Source organism: Chanodichthys erythropterus, chromosome 5 (genome assembly GCF_024489055.1).
Source record: "Chanodichthys erythropterus isolate Z2021 chromosome 5, ASM2448905v1, whole genome shotgun sequence".
Taxonomy (NCBI): Eukaryota; Metazoa; Chordata; class Actinopteri; order Cypriniformes; family Xenocyprididae; genus Chanodichthys; species Chanodichthys erythropterus.
The window spans coordinates 14,967,711-14,991,506 of record NC_090225.1 but is presented as its reverse complement, the minus strand read 5'-3'; the positions used below and the strand labels follow the sequence as shown (position 1 = coordinate 14,991,506).

The following is a 23,796-nucleotide window of genomic DNA, read 5'->3' as shown; positions in this document are numbered from 1 at the left end:
CTGGCTCGCTCGGTGCTGAAGTTGGGCGGATGGACGGAAAACACCGCTGATGGAGATAAAACGGCAGCATGCAATCTCAACGCGTGATACCGCCGATATCCGCATAAACTCGTGTAACGACACCCTTTTAGAAGACTGACATCTAGGACAAAAGGGGTAAGGCGACATACGCTCTTTAACGGTCTCGGCGGTACCGCTAGCTCGCCAGCTAACGCGCTAGCCGTTGCCTCCGTGCGCTTAGAAAATCAAAGAGCCGCTGCGAAAATGTAATAAAGTGGCAGCTACACTTAATTTGTATAAAAAGCGCTGCTTTAGCGAACAGTTTGCACATTACTTTCAATTGCACGGCGCGGTTTTGTGATATAAATGGTTTGGGCTTTACCTGCGATGACTTTAGTAAAGATGCTGGCTGTGTCGCAAAACCTAGCGAGATGCCTACCTAGACAGCAATTTTGGACATTATTCGAGCGGTTGGAACGTTCCAAAAGCATTTGTAACGCTTGACAGCGTTTGGGGGCTTTTTATGTGCGTCCAAACGATCGTTGGTGTTTCAACGATAACTATAAATGCTGTCTAGGTAGGATCCTCTGTAGGTTTTGACACACAGCCGCTTTGATTCCACAGACAGCCACTGCAACGGGGAATGAAGGCGAATAGCGGGATGACAGCCGTGTACATCTGTATATCACGGAGTATTGTATTATTTTGTTATCGCACGTTAAACTGTGACTTCTCGTACAAATGTATCTTTTACGTTTATGGTAGCCGACAATTTTCTAACGACTGATCTTAAATAAAACAATACGGAAGGTCTGAGTTTGTTTTTATTTCTCGGACTTGCCAGTAGTTATTTTGCTTGCATTCAGTTATTGATGACTGCCTACGTGATATTAAGAGAGTTTTCTTCCGGAGGAGGGCTGATTGCTCGACCATTCATCAACATACAAGTTCTGAAGTTCCTCCCATTCACTTGTGCTTCTGGTTTTAAAATGCAGCTGGTTGTGTGAAACAATCTGTTTACTATGGGGAACATTTTGGGTGTTAAAAAAAGATGACCTGCAATGAAATGCACAGGTTGCAACTTTTGTACACCTTTGTTGAAAAAAAGCATAGAAAATGAGTCAGTAAATATATACTATATACTTCAGTATAGGGATTACTTTCTTCTATGGCTGATATAGTCAGGTTTAGTGCAATTTGCTGTGGTCGATAATTTAAGATTAATTAGTACTGCTGTGTTTTGCATTGCATAAAATGGTCATTTTATCTAGATAGTTTGAGAGTTTAGGTTTAAGGGTTATTGTTTCAAATAGTAATGGAGGACGTGTACAGTACATTTTAAGATGCACATAATTAAATTAAAGTTAATTTATGGATTTTATATGAACAATATCCCTGAATAATGCAGTCTTTGCTTTCCAAATGCAATGTCTTATATTATATTCCCCACTAATGACCCAAATTTACTCAATAACCAGTTAACTTATCTAGTTTAATGATGTTTAATGAATGAAGGTTAATTAGTACTTTAAAACATTTAAATTAGTGATTTGATTTTCATCAGTACATGCATTAATTCATTAATTCATAAAGTTGCAATGAAATGAAAGTAGCGACATATCTTTTCTGTCATATTGTGACATACTTCTGAGAGTCGGTTATTGATTGGATTTTGAGATGTGGGCATTGCACTCAAAAGTGGAGGTGAATGAACATGAGCTTGCTGGGGCGGCGTTTAAGAGGACTAAATGATTGGAGAAATCCTGCATACCTAACCAGAGACAAATCTGTCATTTTCACCATTTTCACTCAAAAAGAACAAGAAAAAGAAAAAAGAAAGAAACAGAGAGAAAAAAAAGAAACATACATGGATGAATCATTACAGTAAGATCTGTAACATGCATTTAGAAAGTAGACTTTAAGGTTCTTTATAAAAGTGCTTCTTTTGTCAATTAGTATAGTATTATTTTCACATCAAACACTAATTAAATAAGAATTAGATGATGAAAAATCCAGAAGTAATCAGATTAGACTTTGAGTGTAATCTAAAAGATTTACAAATTTGAATAATAGGCTACAATTTGTAATCAGTATGTGAGTTATTACCATTAGTCTTTTGGTTTGGACTCTGGAGTAAACTTATAGCCCAAGATTAAAGCAGTTCTGATGCTTTCTTTCTGGTTTGATCTATTTCTCAGATGTCTTATCCTGGATCATTTAGCCCTTGACTCAAGGAAAGGGTGTGCCTGCAAATACCAGGTGTTTGAAACCTACCTCCACCCACCTCCTGTGTTCTCCATCAGGCATGATAAGAGAAGATACAAGAGGCCACAATTTGTTTTCCAGCACTCTGCCCGTCTCAACTTTTGACATTACCGTCATGATTTTCTTACCTGATCTTCGGATGGATCGCTGCTAATTTGCATGGTAAGTTAGGAATGGTTCTCTCCTGCATTGATGATCTGGAAAATCACAAAACGTGTTTGCTGAGCAGAGATGTGATGCAGCTCAAGGTGAGAAATGTGGGCGAAATTGGCCCCGGTGTGATTATCACATGTATCGGAAGTGTGGTGTGATGTTTCTCGAGCTAGGCTTTGTGGGTAACGGCTCTAGGAGGCTTCTGTTGTGCAGCCAGCCATGGCCTGTGCTATGCATCACTTGCTGCCCTGGAATGTGTATGGGGAAAGTAGGGGAAATTTGTCAGTAGTGGCTGTTCAGGGCAATACAGAAGAAATAAAGTGATACATGTTTGAACGACGTGAGGGTGAGTAAATTATGACATTTTTCATTTTACTATCCCGTTAAAGCCATGGAGATACACACATATAAACTTACATTAAATGAGCATTTTTGGCAAAATATTTACTTGAAATTTACCAGAAATATCTGAAAACAGAATGTGTGAATTATGTAACTGACACAAGGTAGAGATAATGCATCTGTTAATCAGTCAAGACTGGTTGATTTACTAGCCAATAATCTAAAAATAACCAAATATCAGTTACACATTAGTCTGATGCTAGTTTTTAGCTAGTTTGTTTTTTTCTTTTTAGCTTATCACGTAATAAAATTATATCCTATATATAATTACCTATGAAATCAGACTTGAGTCTGTGTGTATAATTGCTTTTTCCTCAATACACAACTTCCTGTTTTACATATTGTGCAGAGTTGTTGGTGAGTGCTCTAGATGTGAACAAAGGGACTCCTCAGTGTGTTTTGCATCAGGATGCATGTTTTCCATTGCCTGGCACTGAATAACTGATAGTAGTTATGTTTTGCATATCTTGTTTATATGGCTCCATTATGGTAAACTCTCAGAGGGTTCACATTACATCCCAGACACACTGAGCTTTCATCACCAGGTAGAAGGGCTGTTTATCACAACACATTTTTTAAGTGAAAGGATGAATTTAGAGGTAAGGTTTCTGTTTTAAGGTCTTTGTTTAACTATAATTTATCTACAACAATTCTATAATATTATTATAGGTAACTATTAAGAGAGGATTTACAGACAAAATACGTATAGCATCTGTAATATCAATAATGTTGAGTTAATTTTGATGCTATGTAATGAGACAGTACACTACTATTAATACTAATAATAGATTGTAAACAGTGTTTACTTTCATATGCAATATGCTTTATATATTTGTTTGAGAGAGCAAATTATGTGTAATATATTTAAAGCTGTTTTCTTACATCAAAACGGTCTGTTCTGTGGTTTTTGTCCTTTACCACAGCAATGCATTTCAATCGGCAGTAATCTTTAAATTATGAACCACACATTGTCAGTCAACCAAATGCCACTTGGTTTAAGTGGTTATGGGATATTTACCAATACCATACAGGGAAATAATAATTTGATACCATCCCAGACCCCCAGCTTGTCTGTTTAGTGGCCAGACTGTTTTTCCCTAAATATTTGGATCAGATATCTAGATGATGTGATATGGTGTTTGTGCTGGCAAAAGATCCCTTTCCAATAAGCCTTTGTGTTAAAATGAACAAATATGATGAGGTCATAGTGTTGGGCATCATGTTTAACAGTGTTTCCAGTGTATTGTCACATTTTTTTAATTTGTGATTCATGCAAACAACTTGTAGAGATGAGGCAAGTCCCATTCATTTGTGATAAAGGCCACAAAACAACTGAAGTATAGCTTACCCTAATGAAAATGAAATCTCTGCCATATTTTTTTCAGCCTTATGTCTGTTTTGACTTTAACTCTGTCTATTCTTCAGACAAACCTATAATAAAGCCCAAAGTATACTTTGGTTGTCTGTGTTCAGCGATGGTACCTGTGACATGCAGCCCAATTTTTGTGTCCGTGTGAACGGTGCGTGTAGAATGGCGTATGTGCGAGTGATTAGAGCACTTGAAGATAAAAGTCCACTCGATTGCATGCACACACTGAACACAACTTTTTACGGCCAAGGAGTATAGACGATTACTTTTTTCCCAAGGAGCCCATGTGCTCTTAAATTGAAAAATTTAGGAGTGCATTAAAAAAACTTTAGAGGCGCTCTCAGGTGCAATATTTATCAAATAATGTGTTTTGTCTTAATAAAAGGATACAAAGAGACATTTACAAGCACTTTTTTTTGCATTTATTAGAATACAAATAGTACACAAGGTTTTCAATTATTTCTCCTTCAAACTGTATTTAATTATGTATTTATAGGTCTACTTTAAAGGGTTAGTTCACCCAAAAATTTAAATTCTGTCATTAATTACTCACCTCATGTCGTTCCACACCCGTAAGACCTTCTTTCATCTTCGGAACACAAATGAAGATATTTTTGATGAAATTCGAGAGGTATATGATTTGTCCATAGACAGTAATTTATCCAGCACTTTCAAGTTCCAGAAAGGTACTAAAGACATCGTTAAAACAGTTGACGTGACTGCAGTTGTTCCACCTCAATTTTAGAATACTTTTTGTGCGCAATATAAGCGCCATCTACTGTCAGGTAGTGAATGATCTTTTTCATTCAGTGCGTCTCCTTCATTCGTTCCGTCATGCTTCCCATCCATGTTATTTAATTAAATCAACGCAGTTTGAAGTTTAATAGTCACATTAGGCTCTAGCGCTGTTTTTCCATCCCCAAATTAAGGACCTCTTAAAATGATAATCAAGACTAGAGATTAATTGCACCGATAACCAATTGCTGGAACAATTGGTTATCAACAAAAATCCATACCGATAGTTTTTCTGTATTGCGTCTGTTGCTAGAGTGGCTGAGTAGGGTCCGCTATCATTTTACAGTACAAGAGCGGCCTCTAGAGGAGAAACAAAAACTATCACTGACACCTCGTGGAGTTTGTTTTGACATGTGAGGTGGCGCGACGCATAGAGCGGGACCCTTCAGATGCAGATTTAAAACGTAGACAATGAAACAGTATCGGTATGTATACAGTACACTACACTACATGTTTTCATATAATTATAAGGTAATTAATTTGTTGACTAGATGCTGCATTAGTGGAGAAAGAACAGCAGCAGGTTTGCCATCAAGGCTGAGAGGACGCTAACATTAGTAGTACCTCAAATGGTCAAAACTGTAATAAAAATACACGCAAATCTGACCCAAATGTTTAATGTTACGATTGTTACCATCTGTTTGCATTAGTTTATATCCAGCTGGTCATTTTTATGTATTCGTTTGCAAGCAAAGTTGCATATTTAAAGCTAGTGACATGAGAAAGCAAATTGATATGTTCATGCAGCCAACAGAAACAAATCAGAAATGCATCCGATTTCTTTCTTTCTTTCTTTTTTTATCGTCACTGTAACACATATTTTGTTATTTTGATTAGATAATCATCAAGTGTTCTAAAATAGAAGCGATTACTGTGTGAGAGCATTCATTCAATATGCATATGTATCTATTAATGCTATGTGTAGATGTTTAAAGATGGCTGTCTTTTTAAGCATGACTTTGGATTTATATGAAATGGTAACACTTTACAATAACTGTAACATTAACTAAGGTTAATAATGCTGTAGAAATATTGTTCATTGTTAGATCATTAATTTATGGAGCTTAAGGCTTCTGAAGACTTGTCATATAGTGTGCAAGTAGTGTTGTTTTTGTATTATATATATATATATATATATATATATATATATATATATATATATATATATATATATATATATATATATATATACTATTATAGTGTTTATTAATATTTTGAATTAGCTTTTTTATATTTTTAATTTAGTTTAATTTTATTCTAAGATTTAGTAATTTTGTTATGTGCTTTTGTCATTTTTATTAGTTTTTTTATATGTACTTCTATTTAGCTTTAGTTTTTTGCCAAGGCAACATTTTTCATTTTATTTATTTTATTTATTTTTTCATTAATAATAGTAAGTTAGACTTTTTTTTTTTTTTTTTTTTTTTTTAATTTATCAGTGATCAGAATCACATATGACAAAATATATTTTTTGAATCACAATGTTCATGTATATGCAGGTAAGGTGCTTCTATAGTGCCAAGACCATATGGTCAAACAGAATAATCAGCCATGTGTTTCAATGACATGTTAATGGTATGTTGATGGATCACGATTAGAGTAGAGCTCACAGAAAAACACTTGCTTATTTTCTCTCCCGATAGAGGGCTTCTTGGAAACGCATGCAGTTAAAATGTTTGTGGTTACAATCTGTGCTCTGATGTTGCTTTTTTACAAGCCAGTGATATTGGGAACCCAACATGGAAGAATTTATTGAAAACCATTTTACAAGTAATAGTGAGCTCCTAACTGTTGAAAAAAACATTTAAACAGTACATTTTGTTCTTTTTCCAGGAAAACGGACCAGAAATATTGATGACTCATTTAGACTCATTTTCAAAGACTTTTTTCCTTGACAATGTATCTTACCTATTTACCTAATTAGCTTTCCCTGTAGAATACATCTTTTAGGGAGGATTCATATGTTTATATTTAGTGTATTTTAAGAAACAGGAAGTGACAGCCATTGCGTTTTTATAAACTGTTTACTTCCTAAAAATAAAACTGTTGCATTTGAACTTGTGTTAGAACATGTGAGATCCCCACACTACTACTGCCTGTTTGTGTTCAGGGGTGGGGGAGTGAACACATCTCTCTCTCTCTCTCTATCTCTCTCTCTCTCTCTCTCTCTCTCTCTCTCTCACTCTCTCTCTCTCTCTCTCTCACCCTCCTACATCTCAAACTAATTTAGCATCTTGCCAGAGGAATGAATGTGTAGTCTGAAGAGGGGATTTCTTTACTTTCTGTCTATCTGTCTGCCTCTTTTGTTCAATCTCTACAGACACACTCTCACATGGATTTGAGCTGAATAAGCATCCAACAGTAGAGTAGGACAGAGCCCAACATGCTCAGATTCTGAGCATCCTTATGATCGCTTCCATTGTAAAAGCTACCATAACCCTACCGTTAATCTCTCTCCTAGAAACTCCAAATAATTATTCATGCCTTTCAAGCTTACTTTAGATTTAGAAGCATCTGTAGTTAACAAGATACTTCAGCTAACACAGTTCCCAAGCCCCCACTGCTTTGTTTCTAATCATATGTGTCTGTCCACAGCCTCAGAGTGTGAGTGGAGTTGAAATGAGGAAAAGGCAGCAGGGACGTATTGAAGGACCCCCACAGGCGCCTGGTCACCCGAGGCCCAACACCTGCTGTCTGTGCTGGTGTGGATGCTGCAAATGCCTCTGGTACACCACATCTTTCATTATGTTTTTCAGTCAGTGAAATGATGTAATTGCATGAAGCTATTTGCTTAGAAATGGGTTTTACATAGAGCTGCACAATTAATCGCTAAAAGATTGTGATCTTGATTCAGACACCCATTCTTTCTTGTTCCTAAATGACAATGATTCGGCTATGTCTATTAAACCTTTGACAAGTACAATCACAGCAGAACATTCAAATCTGTGTTAGCGCTGCCTCTGAGCCAGAGAGAGCAGTTGTCATGTGTAGACCTTATGCGCCAGAGGAACAAATGCACAGCCATCTTTGGAATTTTGTGTTTGAACATTAATTTTTTTCCAGTAGCTCTGTATATTTGTATGACATTGCTGTTGAAGAGTAAATAGCTGGTGAAGTGGATTTACTTATTGCAGAGTTAACGAAAGTTATCATGCGCATTGTACTGTTTGAAGCGGATGTCATAACACATCAGTAGAACAGGAAGGGTTTAAACTGAGAGGTTCATTCATAAATCTGTAAGATCTTACCTTCATAATGTGGAAATACAAACCGGAAGACAGAACACAACGAGCGCAGCTCTGAAAAGGGGTGGGGCACATAAGGTCTAAAGCAGTGGTCACCAACCTTTTTAAGCCTAAGATCCCTGACCTTGACCTTTTTGAAAGACAAGATCTACTTGATAGAAAAAGACAGCCCAGATTGTATTTAGTATTTTTTTCATGGTCAATGTAGATTCTGATTTATTTATTTTTAAAAGCAAATTGTCCGATTCTGATACTGGTTGCAGATATTTATTATTAATATTATTATAATAAACAAAAATACATAGCCATTTCAAATTAGAGGGAACCCCTGCTTTTTAATCACAATCCAAACAAAAATGCTACGCACATTGCACGAGCAGTTGTTTTTTATTTGAATTAGATTTAATTTCAAGATTTAAAGCAAAAACAGAACGGTCTGACTTTATCTTTGTCAAATTATAAATGCTACACACAAAAAAAGCATGAAACAAAAACAGCAGGCTGAATGGGACGCAGCAGGTGGCGCTTATGGAGCAGCAGTGATACAGCGTTTCCTTGGTGACTGCTGTAAACAAAGCTGAAATGCGCTAATAATTAGCTACTTTATTCAGAGGTAAGAGGAAAATAAAATGCCATTGCCATCAAAATCTTCCTGAAGACCGATCTCCTTTTAGAGATGAATACATAATCCCTCACCCCCAATTCAATATTTATATTTTCTTCATATATTTCGAGCATCGTGAACAGTGAGCTGCTCTGCCTGCTAAGTTACAGACTTTTCTCCTCTTCGCGTCTCTGGCCTCTTGTTAACGGCCGTTTACAGACATAATGTGGGCTATTTACCTTTATCTGTCTGACCCAGTAGCTCCAGAAAATAACATAAAAATAAATACAAAAATACAGTACAAAGACTGGAGAAATGTAATGTATTTTTGTACTGATATTTCTGTTATTTTCACGAGCTACTGGAACAGTGATAAAGATCGACCAATCGATTGCGATCGACAGGTTGGCGACCACTGGTCTAAAGGTATAATGCAGCTTCACAAACAGTCTTTTCAACCACACAGCATCAATATATCACTGTTAAAATAATTCAGATTATTACAGAAGCTAAGTGCATTGGATAAATGTTTATAGTTTGGATATAAACATTGATGTCTTTGGTAGCAATCAAAATAGAGTAAATCACCTTTTGAAAGTACTTTGAGTTTTGACGCTTCAAATAAAACTTGTATCAGTTACATTGTTCCACCAATAGATGGCGACAAGTGACTGTTAAAAAATTGATTTGTCGTTGAATCATTCATTCAGGAGATTTGTTCAAAAATGCTGATTCAATCAGTAATGAAACAAGTGAAGCCTTTATGAGTGAGTCATTAAATCATACACTCACCGTTTTTTTAAATTAAATATTTTTAAATAGACTGCAACAATTAATATTTAGTTTATATGTTATTTTATTTAGTTGTCTGTACAGAACCGTGGGAGAATCATGATATCTATTTTGAACAAAATAATTGTGATTATCAGTTTATCTAGAATAGTGAAGCTCTAGTTTTAGAGTATTTTATCACCATCACCTGCCTCAGGTATACTATCATTCAAAGGTTTGGGGTCAGTAAGGTTTTTGAAAAGTCTCTATTGTAAAATATAATCACAATCTATTTGAATGTATTTTAAAATGTAATTTATTCCTGTGATGGCAGAGCTGAATTTTCAGCATCATTACTCCAGTGTTGTGTCACATGATCTTTCAGAAATCATTCTAATATGCTGATTTGATTCTCAAGAAACATTTCTTATTATTATCAATGTTGAAAAAAGTTGTGCTGCTTAATATTTTTGTAGAAACCCTGATTTTTCAGGATTCATCGATGAATGGAAAGTTCAAAAGAACAGCTTTTATTTGAAATAGAAATCTTTTGGAACATTATAATGTCTTTACTGTCACTTGATGCATCCTTAGGCCGTGTGTCCACCAAAGCCTTTTTAGCCAGCTGAAAACGTCAGCGTTTTCTGAAAACACAGCTGCGAGCACTTGAGGGCAACGCAGCATTTTTTTTAGTTAGACGCTTTGGCTGCTATAATATGGAATGTCTGTTTGATTCTGAATATAAAAATGTTGATAAAATGTTAAATATTTGCTCTGGCTCTTGTTTTAAATAATTTTGTTCCATTGTTGTTGTTGTCGTCTGTTGCCGCTGTACAAGCAGGATGTGATGGTTGGTTGGTTGGTTGGGTATTTGTACTGCCCCCATTCACTGTGATTGGACGGCTGGGTAAAAAAGTGACAGTGATAAACGCTGAAGACGCCAAAAAATCTTACTGACCCTGACTTTTAAACAGTAGTGTATTTGCTAAATGTTAGTGGGCTCATTCCTAGAATTCATTGGATAAAATATTAAACTCACAATTTTTAAAGATAGAATTCACATTAATTAACACTATTTCTTTCACTACTTTACCCTACTTAAATATATCCTCAGGTTGATGCCATTGTGTAAGCTATCTCTCAATCCTTGAGCAATAGGGAATTTAGCTCTTTATTTCCATCCTGTTAGGCAGCCTGTTAGTTTTTAACATGTCTTGCTATTGTGAAATAATCAAGCTATAATTTATAACATTTTTAGATTTTAAGAAAAGCATATTTTTGTCTGTATACCATTTTATTTAATTGCTTCCTTAAATTATAACTTATCTTTTTATTTTCTAACATTACAGATTTCAAGAGGTACTGTGTAACAGGAATGACCCAGTGACATTTATTTATTTGTTGTAGGTTAGCATAGCCTTTGTGGAAGAGGCTTTGTCTCAGTGTGTAAGCTAACATGGCGCATTTATTTGATTATTACTGAGTGCACTTTTAAGCATGCTCATACATTTAGCAACATAAGCAACATTAGCTTGTAAAAAAACAAAGAAAGATTGGAAAGGCCATAGCACAGCTTGCAGGGAAACTAAAAATAACATGAATGAATACAAATATTGCATGAAATAAAGCAAACATTGAAGAGGCATCCTATTCTGTAACCTCGGGTTTCCACAGCCATCCCCCCACACACGCTGCCATTATCTGCTCAGTAAACGGCTATTTCTGTCCCACATCACATGCAAAACAGCTGTGTAGTACATGTTATATATTTAGAGTCTTGTCAGCTTGTCGAACCCCATGGCTAACAAACCCAATTATACTTGCTCTACAGAGACTCGGATTGAGAAACTCAGTGGATGTTCACCTGTAATTTGTAGCTTAGTTTCAGTAAATGCTGTTGGTGGACTAGAGGAGAAATTGTATTACTTTAGAATATGGTTAGACTTTTTGGTTAGTCTGTCAGAAGGGGGTGCTTGAGTGTCCTCTCTGAAAAAAAATATATTTTAACAGTATATAGTTATGATGTTGATATGACTATTATTATTAATTTTTTAAATTATAGTTATTTTTATAATGTATTTATTTCTGATTGTTCATTTCAGTATAATTTAACTTTAAATTTATAATTTAAAAAGTATGTTGTCTTTATAGTATCATGCTTACTGTTTTACAAATAAAAGGCCCAGATACTTTATATTTCATCATATTTGGGCCATTAAAAGTTTAAAATCCCCTGGTATTAGTTATAATATGTTTACATTTGTACATCAAACTTTTATTTCAAAAGGAAAATTCAGTTTTACACTGTTTACGCTGTAAAAATATATTGTAATTTTAACAGTAAAGACTGTAAAAATCCCATTAACTGTTAATTGGTTAGCAAAAAGTTATGTTTTGACAGAGTGCAACAGTTGAGTTCCGGAGGCAAAAACTCTCCATAGAGAAATTGATTTTTAAAGGTGCCCTAGAACTTCTTTTTAAAAGATGTGATATAAGTCTAAGGTGTCCCCTGAATGTGTCTGTGAAGTTTCAGCTCAAAATACACCATAGATTTTTTTTTTTAATTCATTTTTTTAACTGCCTATTTTGGGGCATCATTAACTATGCACCGATATATAGGTTGTAGCCCCTTTAATTCTTGTGCTCCCCGGCACCCGGAGCTCGCGCTTGCCTTGAACAGCATAAACACAGTTTACACAGCTAATATAACCCTCAAAATGGATCTTTACAAGATGTTTGTCATGCATACTGCATGCATACATTGGATCATGTGAGTATAGTATTTATTTGGATGTTTACATTTGATTCTGAATGAATTTGAGGCTGTGCTCCGTGGCTAAAGCTAACATTACACACTGTTGGAGAGATTTATAAAGAATGAAGTTGTGTTTATGCATTACACAGACTGCAAATGTTTAAAAATGAAAACAGCGACGGCTCTTGTCTCCGTGAATACAGTAATAAACGATGGTAACTTTAACCACATTTAACAGTACATTAGCAACATGCTAACGAAACATTTAGAACAATTCACAAATATAACTAAAAATATCATGTAATCATGGTTCATGTCAGTTATTATCACTCCATCTGCCATTTTTCGCTGTTGTTCTTGCTTGCTTACCTAGTCTGATGATTCAGCTGTGCACATCCAGACGTCCTGCCCTTGTCTAATGCCTTGAACATGGGCTGGCATATGCAAATATTGGGAGTGTACACCCCGACTGTTACGTAACAGTCGATGTTATGTTGAGATTCGCCTGTTCTTCAGAGGTCTTTTAAACAAATTAGATTTATATAAGAAGGAGGAAACAATGGAGTTTGAAACTCAATGTATGTCTTTTCCATGTACTGAACTCTTGTTATTCAACTATGCCAAGGTAAATTCAATATTTAATTCTAGGGCACCTTTAATGATAACTTATGAACTTTTAAAGACAGCCTTACTGTGAGCTATGAGGTTGTCAGTCAATACTGTTTGCTTCTGTTGTAGCTGTTAGCCCGCATTATTTCAAAATAATGGTGTCTAACAGCAGAATTCGTGGTGGAAAACTCGATACCCATGATGCTGTACAGAAAATTAAGAAAAGATCTTGTTAGCTCCGCCCACTCCTATGAAGCACAGCAAATGATATAATAATCAAGTCAGTGTCTCTACCTACGCTCTCAAAATACTTTAATATTTGAGTATATATGCATATTTTGCAATAATATTAATAAATATATATGTATACTCAACGTTTTTTCTGTCATTAAAGTCATTAAGTACACAGTACTTTGTGTTTTTGTCTGATTTTCAAATACTTTTTTGCTTCAAATCAATGTTTCTAACCCTGTCACTGAATAAATGGGCAGGCACTGTTGAACTTTATGTACGGGGAAAACAGTAATAGATCTAACCTTACATTTCATGTAATTTTTCATGTAATTTCAGTAAAATACTGTTAAATTTAATGTTTTGGAAGTAAAAAAGAACTGATCATCTTGAATTTACAGTGAAAAGCTGTAAACTGACATTCCCAGAATTCCTTGTGTCATTTCACATTTGATGTTTTTTGATATCAGTTATGTACATTTAGGATTTTGTGCTAACTTATGTTGTTAAATTAATATTGCGTTATTTTAGTGTCATGATGGTGTTTTGTATTTGTGTGCATGACAGCTAAGTGCATCTTCTATATATTAATAGTTTATATAAAACTTGGATTCATCACGTGGTTTTCTCTTTACCACCCGTATTATCATGCTGGATGTCAGTATATGTTAAATGTACAAAACATATTTTAGTAACAGCATGGCCTTGCTAAATCAGCAGAAAAGTGTTAACTCTTTATTAACTCTGTAAATTCCAGTTTTTAAATTGTAAAATGTACAGGTTCTTCAAAAATATGTTTACATTTGTAACATATTTTTACAAAATTATTCTGGCAACCACAGCTGCCAGTTTTTTTGTTTGTTTGTTTTTTCTGTTAAAAATGACTTTTTTTTTTTTTTTTTTGTATGATATGTGTATGATTCGCCCCTTTAAAAGCTTGAATGGCTATGCAGTGTAATAGCAGCTGGTAGGCTCCAAAATCTAGTTGTACCATAACTGTATAACCTTGCATGATGATCAACACAACATGTTTCAAATGCCACAGAGACTTTGCTGTGTCTAACACTTCTCTCCTCACCCTAGGAATGAAGACAGAAGGGAACGTTCAGAGAGGCAAACATGTACAAAGATGGATAGCATAGAAGCAACAGAGGAACAGTGAGTTGTTAGAAACATCTATTATTGTATAGGGACAAGATGATTGCTGCTTTTTTATATAAATGCTTGCATCTGTTCATACCTCTAACATCCTGTTAAAATGAGCAACATTCCATTAATTGGAACTGCAATCTTGTTAACTGAATTAAAATGAGGAAAATCATCTAAAAATCTCACAGTTTCTTTATAGTTTGTGTCAAAGTACTTTTTGGGCCAATTCAATTTCTGATCAATCCTTTAATACCATTAACATGCACTTTTTTTTACTGACACCTGAAATAAAGTTATTTTATATGGGTAGTTCCTGCTCTTTTTTTTCATTGTCTCAAATTTGAAGGCGTCCCACACTGGATGAGGTGATTGCCTGGTCACGGAGCTTTGAGATGATGATGCGCTCTCCAGAGGGAAGGGATGTTTTCCGGGAGTTCTTGCGGTCTGAGTACAGTGAAGAAAACCTGATGTTCTGGATCTCCTGTGAGGAACTGAAGAAAGAAACTAACCCATCAGCTATCGAAGAAAAAGCCAGGATCATTTATGAAGACTACGTCTCCATTCTTTCGCCAAAAGAGGTTAGATTATGGGGTGCATAAAAAATACACAATGCTGTCTGTGACTGCAATACATTCATAAATAAAATATGGTGACATAAAATATAAGATATTCATATTAAATTCATAAATCACCTAAAAATGGCCAAAACAAAGGACTTTTTTGTGTAATTTTTGTTTATTGGTATTTAAAGGTTATATATGGGGATGTTTTTTTCTATGTGCAACTTGAGTCTGATGAAGAGCATGTAGCTCGAAACATGACATCTGTTTTGCTGAGCTTATTAAATGTGTTTTTAGCAGTCTTTCTGTGCATTTTTTTCTACATAAAAAAACTAGAATCTGAATAAAAATATCTATAATTTTGCAGTACAATATTTCACACAAAGCTTGCTGAAAATGATTGTCCATTCATATAAAAATAGCCAAAACACATAAAAGTAATTTAAGATACTTCGAAAATTCTCTGAATAGGCGGTGAGGTCTGAATAGGTTTTTTTCTTTGGTTTCTGTCAATTCAATCAAATTGTATTCATGAGTATATATTATTAAGGGTCTATTTTTTTCTTTGTACAACTTGAGTCTGTATCATACCGTAACATCATACCGTAACCATTCACATAAATACCTACCTACCCAAGTTTTCTTTTCAGTATAATATTTTGCACAAAGCTTGAAGATAATGATTGTTCTTATAAAAAAGGTTTTTATTTATTTATTTATCTATCCCATACTTAAATTAAACTGACCTTGTCTCTGAATTAAAGGGTTAGTTCACCCAAAAATGAAATTTCTGTCATTAATTACTTACCCTCATGTCATACCACCCCTGTAAGACCTTTGTTCATCTTCAGAATGCAAATAAATTTTTTGATGAAATCCGAGAAGTTTTTTTATCCTTCATTGAAAGCAACAAAATTACCACATTCGATGTCCAGAAAAGTAGTAAAAACATTGTTAAAATAGTCAATGTGACTACAGTGGTTCAACCTTAAAGGATTAGTTAACTTCTGAATGAAAATTTCCTGATAATTTACTCACCCCATGTCATCCAAGATGTTCATGTCTTTCTTCAGTCGAAAAGAAATTAAGGTTTTTGATGAAAACATTCCAGGATTATTCTTCTCATAGTGGACTTCAATGGCCTCCAGACGGTTGAAGGTCAAAATTACAGTTTTAGTGCAGCTTCAAAGGCTTTAAACGATACCAGACGAGGAATAAGGGTCTTATCTAGCGAAACGATCGGTCATTTTCTTAAAAAAATACAACTGTATATGCTTTATAAACACAAAGGATCACCTTCCATCATTCCACTTTCCGTATTCTTCAAAAAGCTTGTGCTGTATGTCCTACGCCTTCCCTATTCTATTTAATAAAAAAAAAAACGGAACTGGCGCCACGTTTGTTCCGTAAGTTGAATAGAGAAGGTGTAGGACATACAGTGTAAGCTTTTTGAAGAATACGGAAAGCAGAAGCACTTGCAAGGTGATCATTTGTGTTTATAAAGCATATACATTTGTATTTTTTAGAAAATAACTGATCGTTTCACAAGATAAGACCCTTATTCCTCATCTGGTAGATACAGATAACATCTTGGATGACATGAGGCTGAGAAAAATTATCAGGAAAATGTTATTTGAAAGTGAACTAATCCTTTAATGTTACGAAATGACGAGAATACTTTTTGTCTGCAAAAACAAAACAAAATGAACGACTTATTCAGCAATTTTTCCTCTTCTCTGTCAGTCTGTTATGCAGGTGGCGCAGTGCTGTGTTTCCGTGTTTAAGCTGAAATGCCGGCTCATTATTGGCCGGCTCCTGCGTCAGCATCACATGCGTGCCTTGTGCTGCGTACGTGAACAGGCATCGGCCAATATTGAGCTGTCATTCGGACATAGAACCTGGAAGTGCTGCAACGAAAATAGCGTAGCAGATTGACAAATTTGTTGAATAAAGTCGTTATTTTTGTACACAAAAAGTATTCTCGTCGATTCATAACATTAAGTTTGAACCACTGTAGTCACGTTGACTATTTCACTGATGTTTTTATTACTTTTCTGGACATGGAATGTGGTATTTTCATTCCTTTCAATGGAAGATAAATTGGATAATATGAAAATATCTTAATTTGTGTTCCAAAGATGAACGAAAGTCTTACGGGTGTGGAACGACATGAGGGTGAGTAATTAATGACAGAAATTTCATTTTTTGGGTGAACTAACCTTTTAAGAATATTATGAATCACAATATGAAATATATATAGAGTATAGTAAAATATAAAGTAAGTTCAAAGATAAAAACTGTTTTTTAAAAAAGTCTTTGTGTAAAGTTCTGTTTTGTTTTTGTTGTCGGTCGGCAGGTCAGCTTGGATTCACGGGTGAGGGAAGGCATCAACCAAAGCCTGGCAGAACCCAGCAGTACGATGTATGAGGAGGCCCAGCTACAGATCTACACCCTCATGCACAGAGACTCCTTCCCCCGATTTCTCAACTCATCTGTTTACAGGGATCTCCTTAACAGCAAGAGGGCCTGCTTAGACACCTAGGTTTCAGAAAGAACATTTGAGACAAAAAAACCCCAAGGTGCCACTTTCAAAAGGTGTGATGTTTCTTATTTCAAGAGTGAGTAGTTAAGCAATTCTGAGCATCCACTAGTGACCCTGAAGTTGAGTTCTGTTTAAGTGCCAATACGAGCTGCTCAGGCAACTGTGACACAGAAAAACATGTAGGAAAACAGACAGATCCATACTTCCTACTCTCAACTTACTTGTCTTTTTCATTCACCTGTTTTGTCACTTTTAAATCTTCTCTCTCTTCCTGTTTACTCTCTCTTTCTCTCATGTTCTTTCTACCTGATCCTTTCCATCTTTTATGCCTCACATGTCTGAGGACAGCTGAATAATGTTATTTTTTTTAAAGAAAATCAAAAACAAACGGATAAGCGGTAGATGTTAAGCTAGAAAACCTTTGCATGATACAAGGTTATGGAATTTACTCCAGTTTGACATTTAAGCCCCGGACTACAATGTTTTTTGAATTAAAAAAAAAAAGAAGTTTTTTATGCTGTCATGGGGAGAGAACATTGTAAAGCTCTCGTAAGCGAAGGGAAAATTAGCTGTGCCAATTGTTTTGTAAAAAAGAAGCTGGGAAGCGTAATCGCCGTCTTGCCGTCCAAACTCTTTCTTTGCGTGTCGACAGTTCTTTAACTGGGAAACATAAGGGCTAGCTAGTGTTGTGATTGGGCAGCTAAATGAATCATGAAGATTTCTTTTCTCTCTGCAAAAATCACAATGCCTCGACACTGAGTAAGGGCACAAAAAAGCTGCTGATACTGGTGACGACACCGTTTTTTTTGTGTGAGTCCTCCTAGCCCCTCCCAGTCCGTTACTTACAGAGAGAAGCACAGGTACTGTATGTCATGGGCTGTAAGCTTCGCTGGATTGACTGAGAATTGCTTGAAAATCACTCACCAACGTTCTGGAGGTTCTTAAAAGAGCTTCGAATTGTCTTACACATTAAAGAAATGTATTTTATTAAACAAAAGTATAGTGAACACTATGCCTTGTTTTTGAGAGTTACACTAGGTCTATTTAAAATAACTGTGCTCGCCGAGACCCGCTCGATGAGGTGGAGTCGGATCCATCAGGGAAATCGGTCTCCAAATGTTCGTTTTGCGACTTGAAACGTGGAGCGGTCTCGGTCATTTTCACAGCTCGGAAAACTGCAGGTTATCGAAAAACGAAAACAAGTCAGTCTTTTTATAATACTTTTTTCCAGCATGCGTTCCTTCTGTTGTGTCATGTACACATTGCAATACTCAACCCAGATATGATGTGAACCTCTGTGGGAAGCATCGAGTTGAAGACGATACTATAAAGATGATTTTTTTTTTTTTTTTAGGGGTTTAGACGTGTGTCCCTCAAGAATGACAGCTTTTCAGCTCTGTGTTGTTGGATTCAAACTTGAATGTTGCTGTTCAATTTTCTAGACCTTTATGTGCTATTGCAATCGCAGCAGCCAGTGCATGAGAACACGATATTTAAATTACTGGTGTGTTAAACCACTCTCTCACCTTTTAGCGGAGTAATTCAAGAGTGAATTGCATTTAAACCGACGTTTTTTTGGTCACCATACCCAACCTCAAAGTGTCACTTTCCCTGAACTCTTGTGCCAATGAATGAACGAACGTTTGTTAAGTAAATCATGATCAAGTGTGTTGTTGTTGGGTTTTCTTATTGGTGCTCTGAGAGTTAAGTGCCATTCACTCTGCAGGTTTACCACATTAAAATGAAGACCTTTGTCACTTTACCGAGTGCATAGATATCCTTCTTTGAAGTATTCGTGTGTTTGAGCATCAGCCAATGTGAGCAGGTCCTTCATTTATGTTGTTTTACGAACCAAATAGGTGTTACCTAATAGTTTACTTACTGAAGCAGCGAACCATCATGGGAAGCTTGGCTTTCCCACATTTCTAAAATAAAAATGACTGAATTTTCTTGTTTGTTTTAAAAGGAAAAAAAATCATGTCATTAAAGAAATGAGCAATAAATCAAAATTGTCTTGCTCTAAAAAAAAAAAAAGAAAAGAAAGAAAGACCCTGCACGACACATGGACATTTACTGAGCTATTTTTTAGGGGGGAGAAATCAGAGGTTGACATATTGAGTCACACTAAAGTGTTACGATAGGTGTCAATGAAAAGTAACGCGTTTGTATGACTATTTCAATCCGTACATGTCAGTAATCTGGGAAGTCCAACGTCATAGAGATCACTACTGAACAGGGAACAGAGTGAATATATGATTATTTAGGATTTTTATGGGTCACTTTAAAGCTGATTTAAAAAAAAAAAAAAAAAAAAAAAAATGTTTTCACAATAGAACAATCATGATTTAAATTGAGAAATTTTAATCATACCTCTGAAGTGTATCACTCAAAGGTAACCTACAGTATATGTTCTTTCTCAATAATGACAAAAAATGGAAGCAAATAACGCAAGGAAATTAGTATTGTGTACTATATTTTACAGGCGGAATTATTCATTAAAATAATTTTATCAATCTATTAATCAACTGAAAGTTTCCCAGACAAAGATATTCTGTAAATTAGAATAAATTTGACATTTTCACTCATTACAAGAACATGAAATGTCCCTAATTTTGAGAGTACTTACCTGTTTCATTTCAATGCCTCAACTTCATTTTTGCTGCTAACGTTTTATCAGATTTAGAGAGTTTAGGAGTTTTTCACTTGACGGCTGTCACAGTGATGGCTAACAGCTGTTGATAATGATTTTATCAGCGTGGTATGACTTGGAAAAATAATCTTTCTTGCCAAAAGGCTCCTTTTCTAAGCAAATGAAGTGGAGCCTGTGCTATGTTATTATAGGAGCGCCGTCCGCACGGACCGTCTCTCGTTTTCATTGGTTTTCCACTACCTCTCGTTATGCTTAGTTTTTCCTCATCTATTTGTTAATGTTAAATGTTTATTTTGATCTACTTGAAGCCTAATACTGTAACTGAGATGTATGCTGGTATACCGAGGGTTTATGAAGAAGAAGAGTAGCATTTTTTTGTTCGTTTGTTGAATTCTTTTCAACATAATTATGATTACACTCACAAAGAATTCAGGAAACATATTTAAGGGCTAATCCCATATTGCCTATGCAAATATCTTAATTGTCATATTGGAATAATTAGTGACTAAGGGATGTTTTCCTGAAGTTGGGTGGAACACTGGTTTACATTTGCCCTTTTCTGATATTCCTTAGTCTCTTCGGTCACTTAATATACAAATATATAAAATCCTTCTTGATGAAAAAGCTACTCATTTAAGACTGAAATAAATCTGTGTTGTGTCTACTGTGGGTTGACAGTTCACTATTGATGTAAACTGCACACTGAATGTAAGGTACTGTGCATGCTAAAGTTTATTTGTTCAAGTGATGGAAAACTCTGGCCTCTGGAGCCACACAGGGCAGGAGGGAAGTAATTGAATTATTTGTAGATGAAGCAAGTGTCTATTCTTGTTTTTAAGGGTGCTTCAGTCTTTTCTGCAAAGGTTGAAGGGCTACTTTGGGCACTTTAAACAAGCTTTTCAAGAACAAGAATATCTACCTCTTGGTTCTGTTCTCTCCATATGCTTAATATAGAAGACCGGGCCTTGAAAAACAACGTAGCTTGCACACATTTTGATTGTTTTGACTCTGATTAGAGCCACTGGTGAACTGGCAGGCACTGAATTTTAGCTCAAACCCATCGATTGAACTTCTCATCCTTTAGTTCTGTTGCTTTTCTTTCTGTTTAAACAAAAGATGGACACTTTGTGCCCAAGCAAAGATTTATTCATTTATTCCTGTTTCCTGCATGTGCTTGCATTATGTGATAAACAGATTGCTGTAATTATAGAAAAAAAAAAAAAGTGTTAACAGCACTTAGTAATACTTGATCGGTAGCATAACAGCATTACCAGTGTGCTGCACTGCACACCCTTCACAATTCTTCATTGTAAGCACATGAAATATGCTCTTTACATTCATAAGACATTAATGCCACTGATTTGCAGGGTCATGCAGGGTAATGTGAATTTAAATGACCTTGCGGTGACCCTCAATATATTGTATGAATATTGCAACAAGGAGGAAGGCTTCATGTATATCAGCTTTTTTCTTTCATTAATCATTTTTTGACATCACACGGAATTGGAAAGAGGTCAGGTAACATTTATTAAACATTTGATGCCTGACTTTAAAATCATAGTTCATCTATTATTGTGTTTGTATAGCCTCATCATCAGTTGTGTCAGTATGTCATTATACCAGTTCACAATTACATTCCAGTTGTTTTCATGATAAAACAGCCTGACTACAGTTGACTTTGCATTGCTGCAAATTTCGTCACTTTACGCATTTAAACAAAACATGGTATTATTGGTTATTGCTCCCAATATCACAAACAACCTGCCAGTTACAGTTGTCAGATATTTAGATATATAAAGATACCATGCAATTTCAAAATCGTTAGAAGGGATAGAGAAGCCCTGTGTGTGTGTGTTTATGCTATGAAGAAAATTAAGAATTATTAACCGATTGAGGCATCTTTGACAGGCTTTGGAGGGAAACTGACTCACGTATCACAGTTTATCACAGTCACCCTGAAGTGCCTTGAATGTTTAGGCCATGATCTATGATTTAGTTAATATCCGCAGGGAAGATGTTTGTCTTTTAAAGCCTGTCCTCTTCTCTAGGATCGAATGCATGATGCACGCTGTAAGCAAAAGACATTTGCACATGCAGAAAACTATTAAAGCCAAGATTTGGAAATAAGTGTGAACTGAGTATTTGATCATTTTCAGCCTTTCAGCTTCTGTCATTGTCCTCTGCACAAAAAACAAGCAAACAAAAGACCAATCATTTTTTATTTAACCTCTATCATCATCATCATCATCATCATCATCAAGTGTTTGGTGCTTATTATACATCACATAATGAAATCTCAAACCTCTCGATTCATTGTCACAATATTTTTTTTCTTCTTCTCAGATCAGACACAGATCAGACCTTCACTGAAGGCTTTCTTTAGAGCTGTGCCCTGATATGAGACCTCATAAATACTGTCACCCATTTAATATTAAGTGTTTTAAAATGATCTAATATTTAATCATAATTCTGTTGTTTTTAATACCAGAGGACAAACTATAATGCCTTTGTAAATTATAACTGATAGAAGAGGAAAAAAGAATATTTTATATTTGGCATGCTTTTGCTATTCTCAAAATAGTTTAGTTAACACAATACTGTACAAGTATATATAGAAGTACTGCAATCTGCAGACAGTAACACTGAATCTCCTGGAAGAGTTTTAGAAATGGACATATATTGGAAATATTAGCAGTTTCTTTATAATTGATCGCATTTAAATACAGTATTCTGTGCTGAACTCTCAAAACTTGGTGGAATGACTGAAATTTGACTTATAGTAATGAAATTAGTTTATTGTAAAGTGATGCAGTTCAGTTCAAGAACGGCAGTACTTGTTTATTAAGAATTGAGCCCAAGCGGATGGGCATCTTTCAGATCACATGTACTCCTGCATGAACACTATTAAAAGAGAGAACAAATGTATTTGTAGACATCAAATAAAGTGACTTACAATATGGTGCTGCTTCTGTCTGTCTAACACATAATAACATACTGTGCTAAATAGCTGAAGAGCAAAATATGTGGGAAAATGTATGACATTAACATGAAATGTGATTTTTTTTGTATACTCTCTTAGCAGTTTTTCTGTTAATGGCTTGTGCAGTGTTTAGCATATTGTAGCATATTGTTGCAATAGTGGTTTTGCAGTTTAACTCGTAGATCACAGTAATGACACATCAAATAATTGACTTTTTCAACCTCACGCGCATGAGAACTGTACTAAAGTCTTATCGCGTTCTCCTCAGAGGATTCACATGAGCTCTGATGGTTTCTTTTGGAAGATCTCCACATCAGGCTCTTCGCTTAAAGTCATTTTTCTGGTTGCAATGTGTTTAACTATTTTTGTCTTTACTCCCCAGGCAACAATATCATAAGCTCTGGAGTGCATTGAAAATACTGGCATTCTCATATTTTCTGTAACGATTGTGCCAAAATTATTAAAATACTTAGATTTATGAATACAAACTGTCCAGAGACAAATTCCTCAAAAAGTCATGGGTATCATATCTTTTTCTGTGAACTCCATGTTATAATGCTGTTACATAGCCTAAAGTAACAGCAGCCAGACACTAATTAGGTGGTTTTCGAAAATTGTTGCAGCATGTTTCTATAAAAAGATATTCAATGACTTTCAATGAAGAGTTCAAAAATCAACACATTTTCATTGTAATGTTGTCTCATAGCTCCTCACTG

General features: G+C 35.3%; 1 protein-coding gene across 2 annotated transcripts; it reads left to right on the top strand.

The window, feature by feature from the left end:
• Positions 1 to 7: 7 nt before the first annotated feature.
• On the top strand, positions 8 to 23,567 carry rgs17 (regulator of G protein signaling 17). Of its 2 annotated transcripts, XM_067386203.1 has the most exons (7): positions 8 to 156; positions 2,199 to 2,427; positions 7,580 to 7,710; positions 14,283 to 14,357; positions 14,695 to 14,926; positions 17,047 to 17,083; positions 17,265 to 23,567. In XM_067386203.1, exons 2-7 carry the CDS (start codon positions 2,425 to 2,427, stop codon positions 17,333 to 17,335), a joined length of 549 nt encoding a protein of 182 aa, XP_067242304.1. In that variant the 5' UTR covers positions 8 to 156; positions 2,199 to 2,424; the 3' UTR covers positions 17,336 to 23,567. The 2 variants fall into 2 exon arrangements, with proteins under 2 accessions (XP_067242304.1, XP_067242303.1); XM_067386202.1 differs by lacking the exon at positions 17,047 to 17,083.
• The last annotated feature ends 229 nt before the right edge of the window (positions 23,568 to 23,796 follow it).

Excerpts from the sequence above, each read along its gene's own strand:
- rgs17 (XM_067386202.1), top strand. Across the intron at positions 7,711-14,282 it reads GGATGCTGCAAATGCCTCTG|GAATGAAGACAGAAGGGAAC; the intron begins GTACACCACATC and ends TCCTCACCCTAG. Across the intron at positions 14,927-17,264 it reads CCATTCTTTCGCCAAAAGAG|GTCAGCTTGGATTCACGGGT; the intron begins GTTAGATTATGG and ends GTCGGTCGGCAG.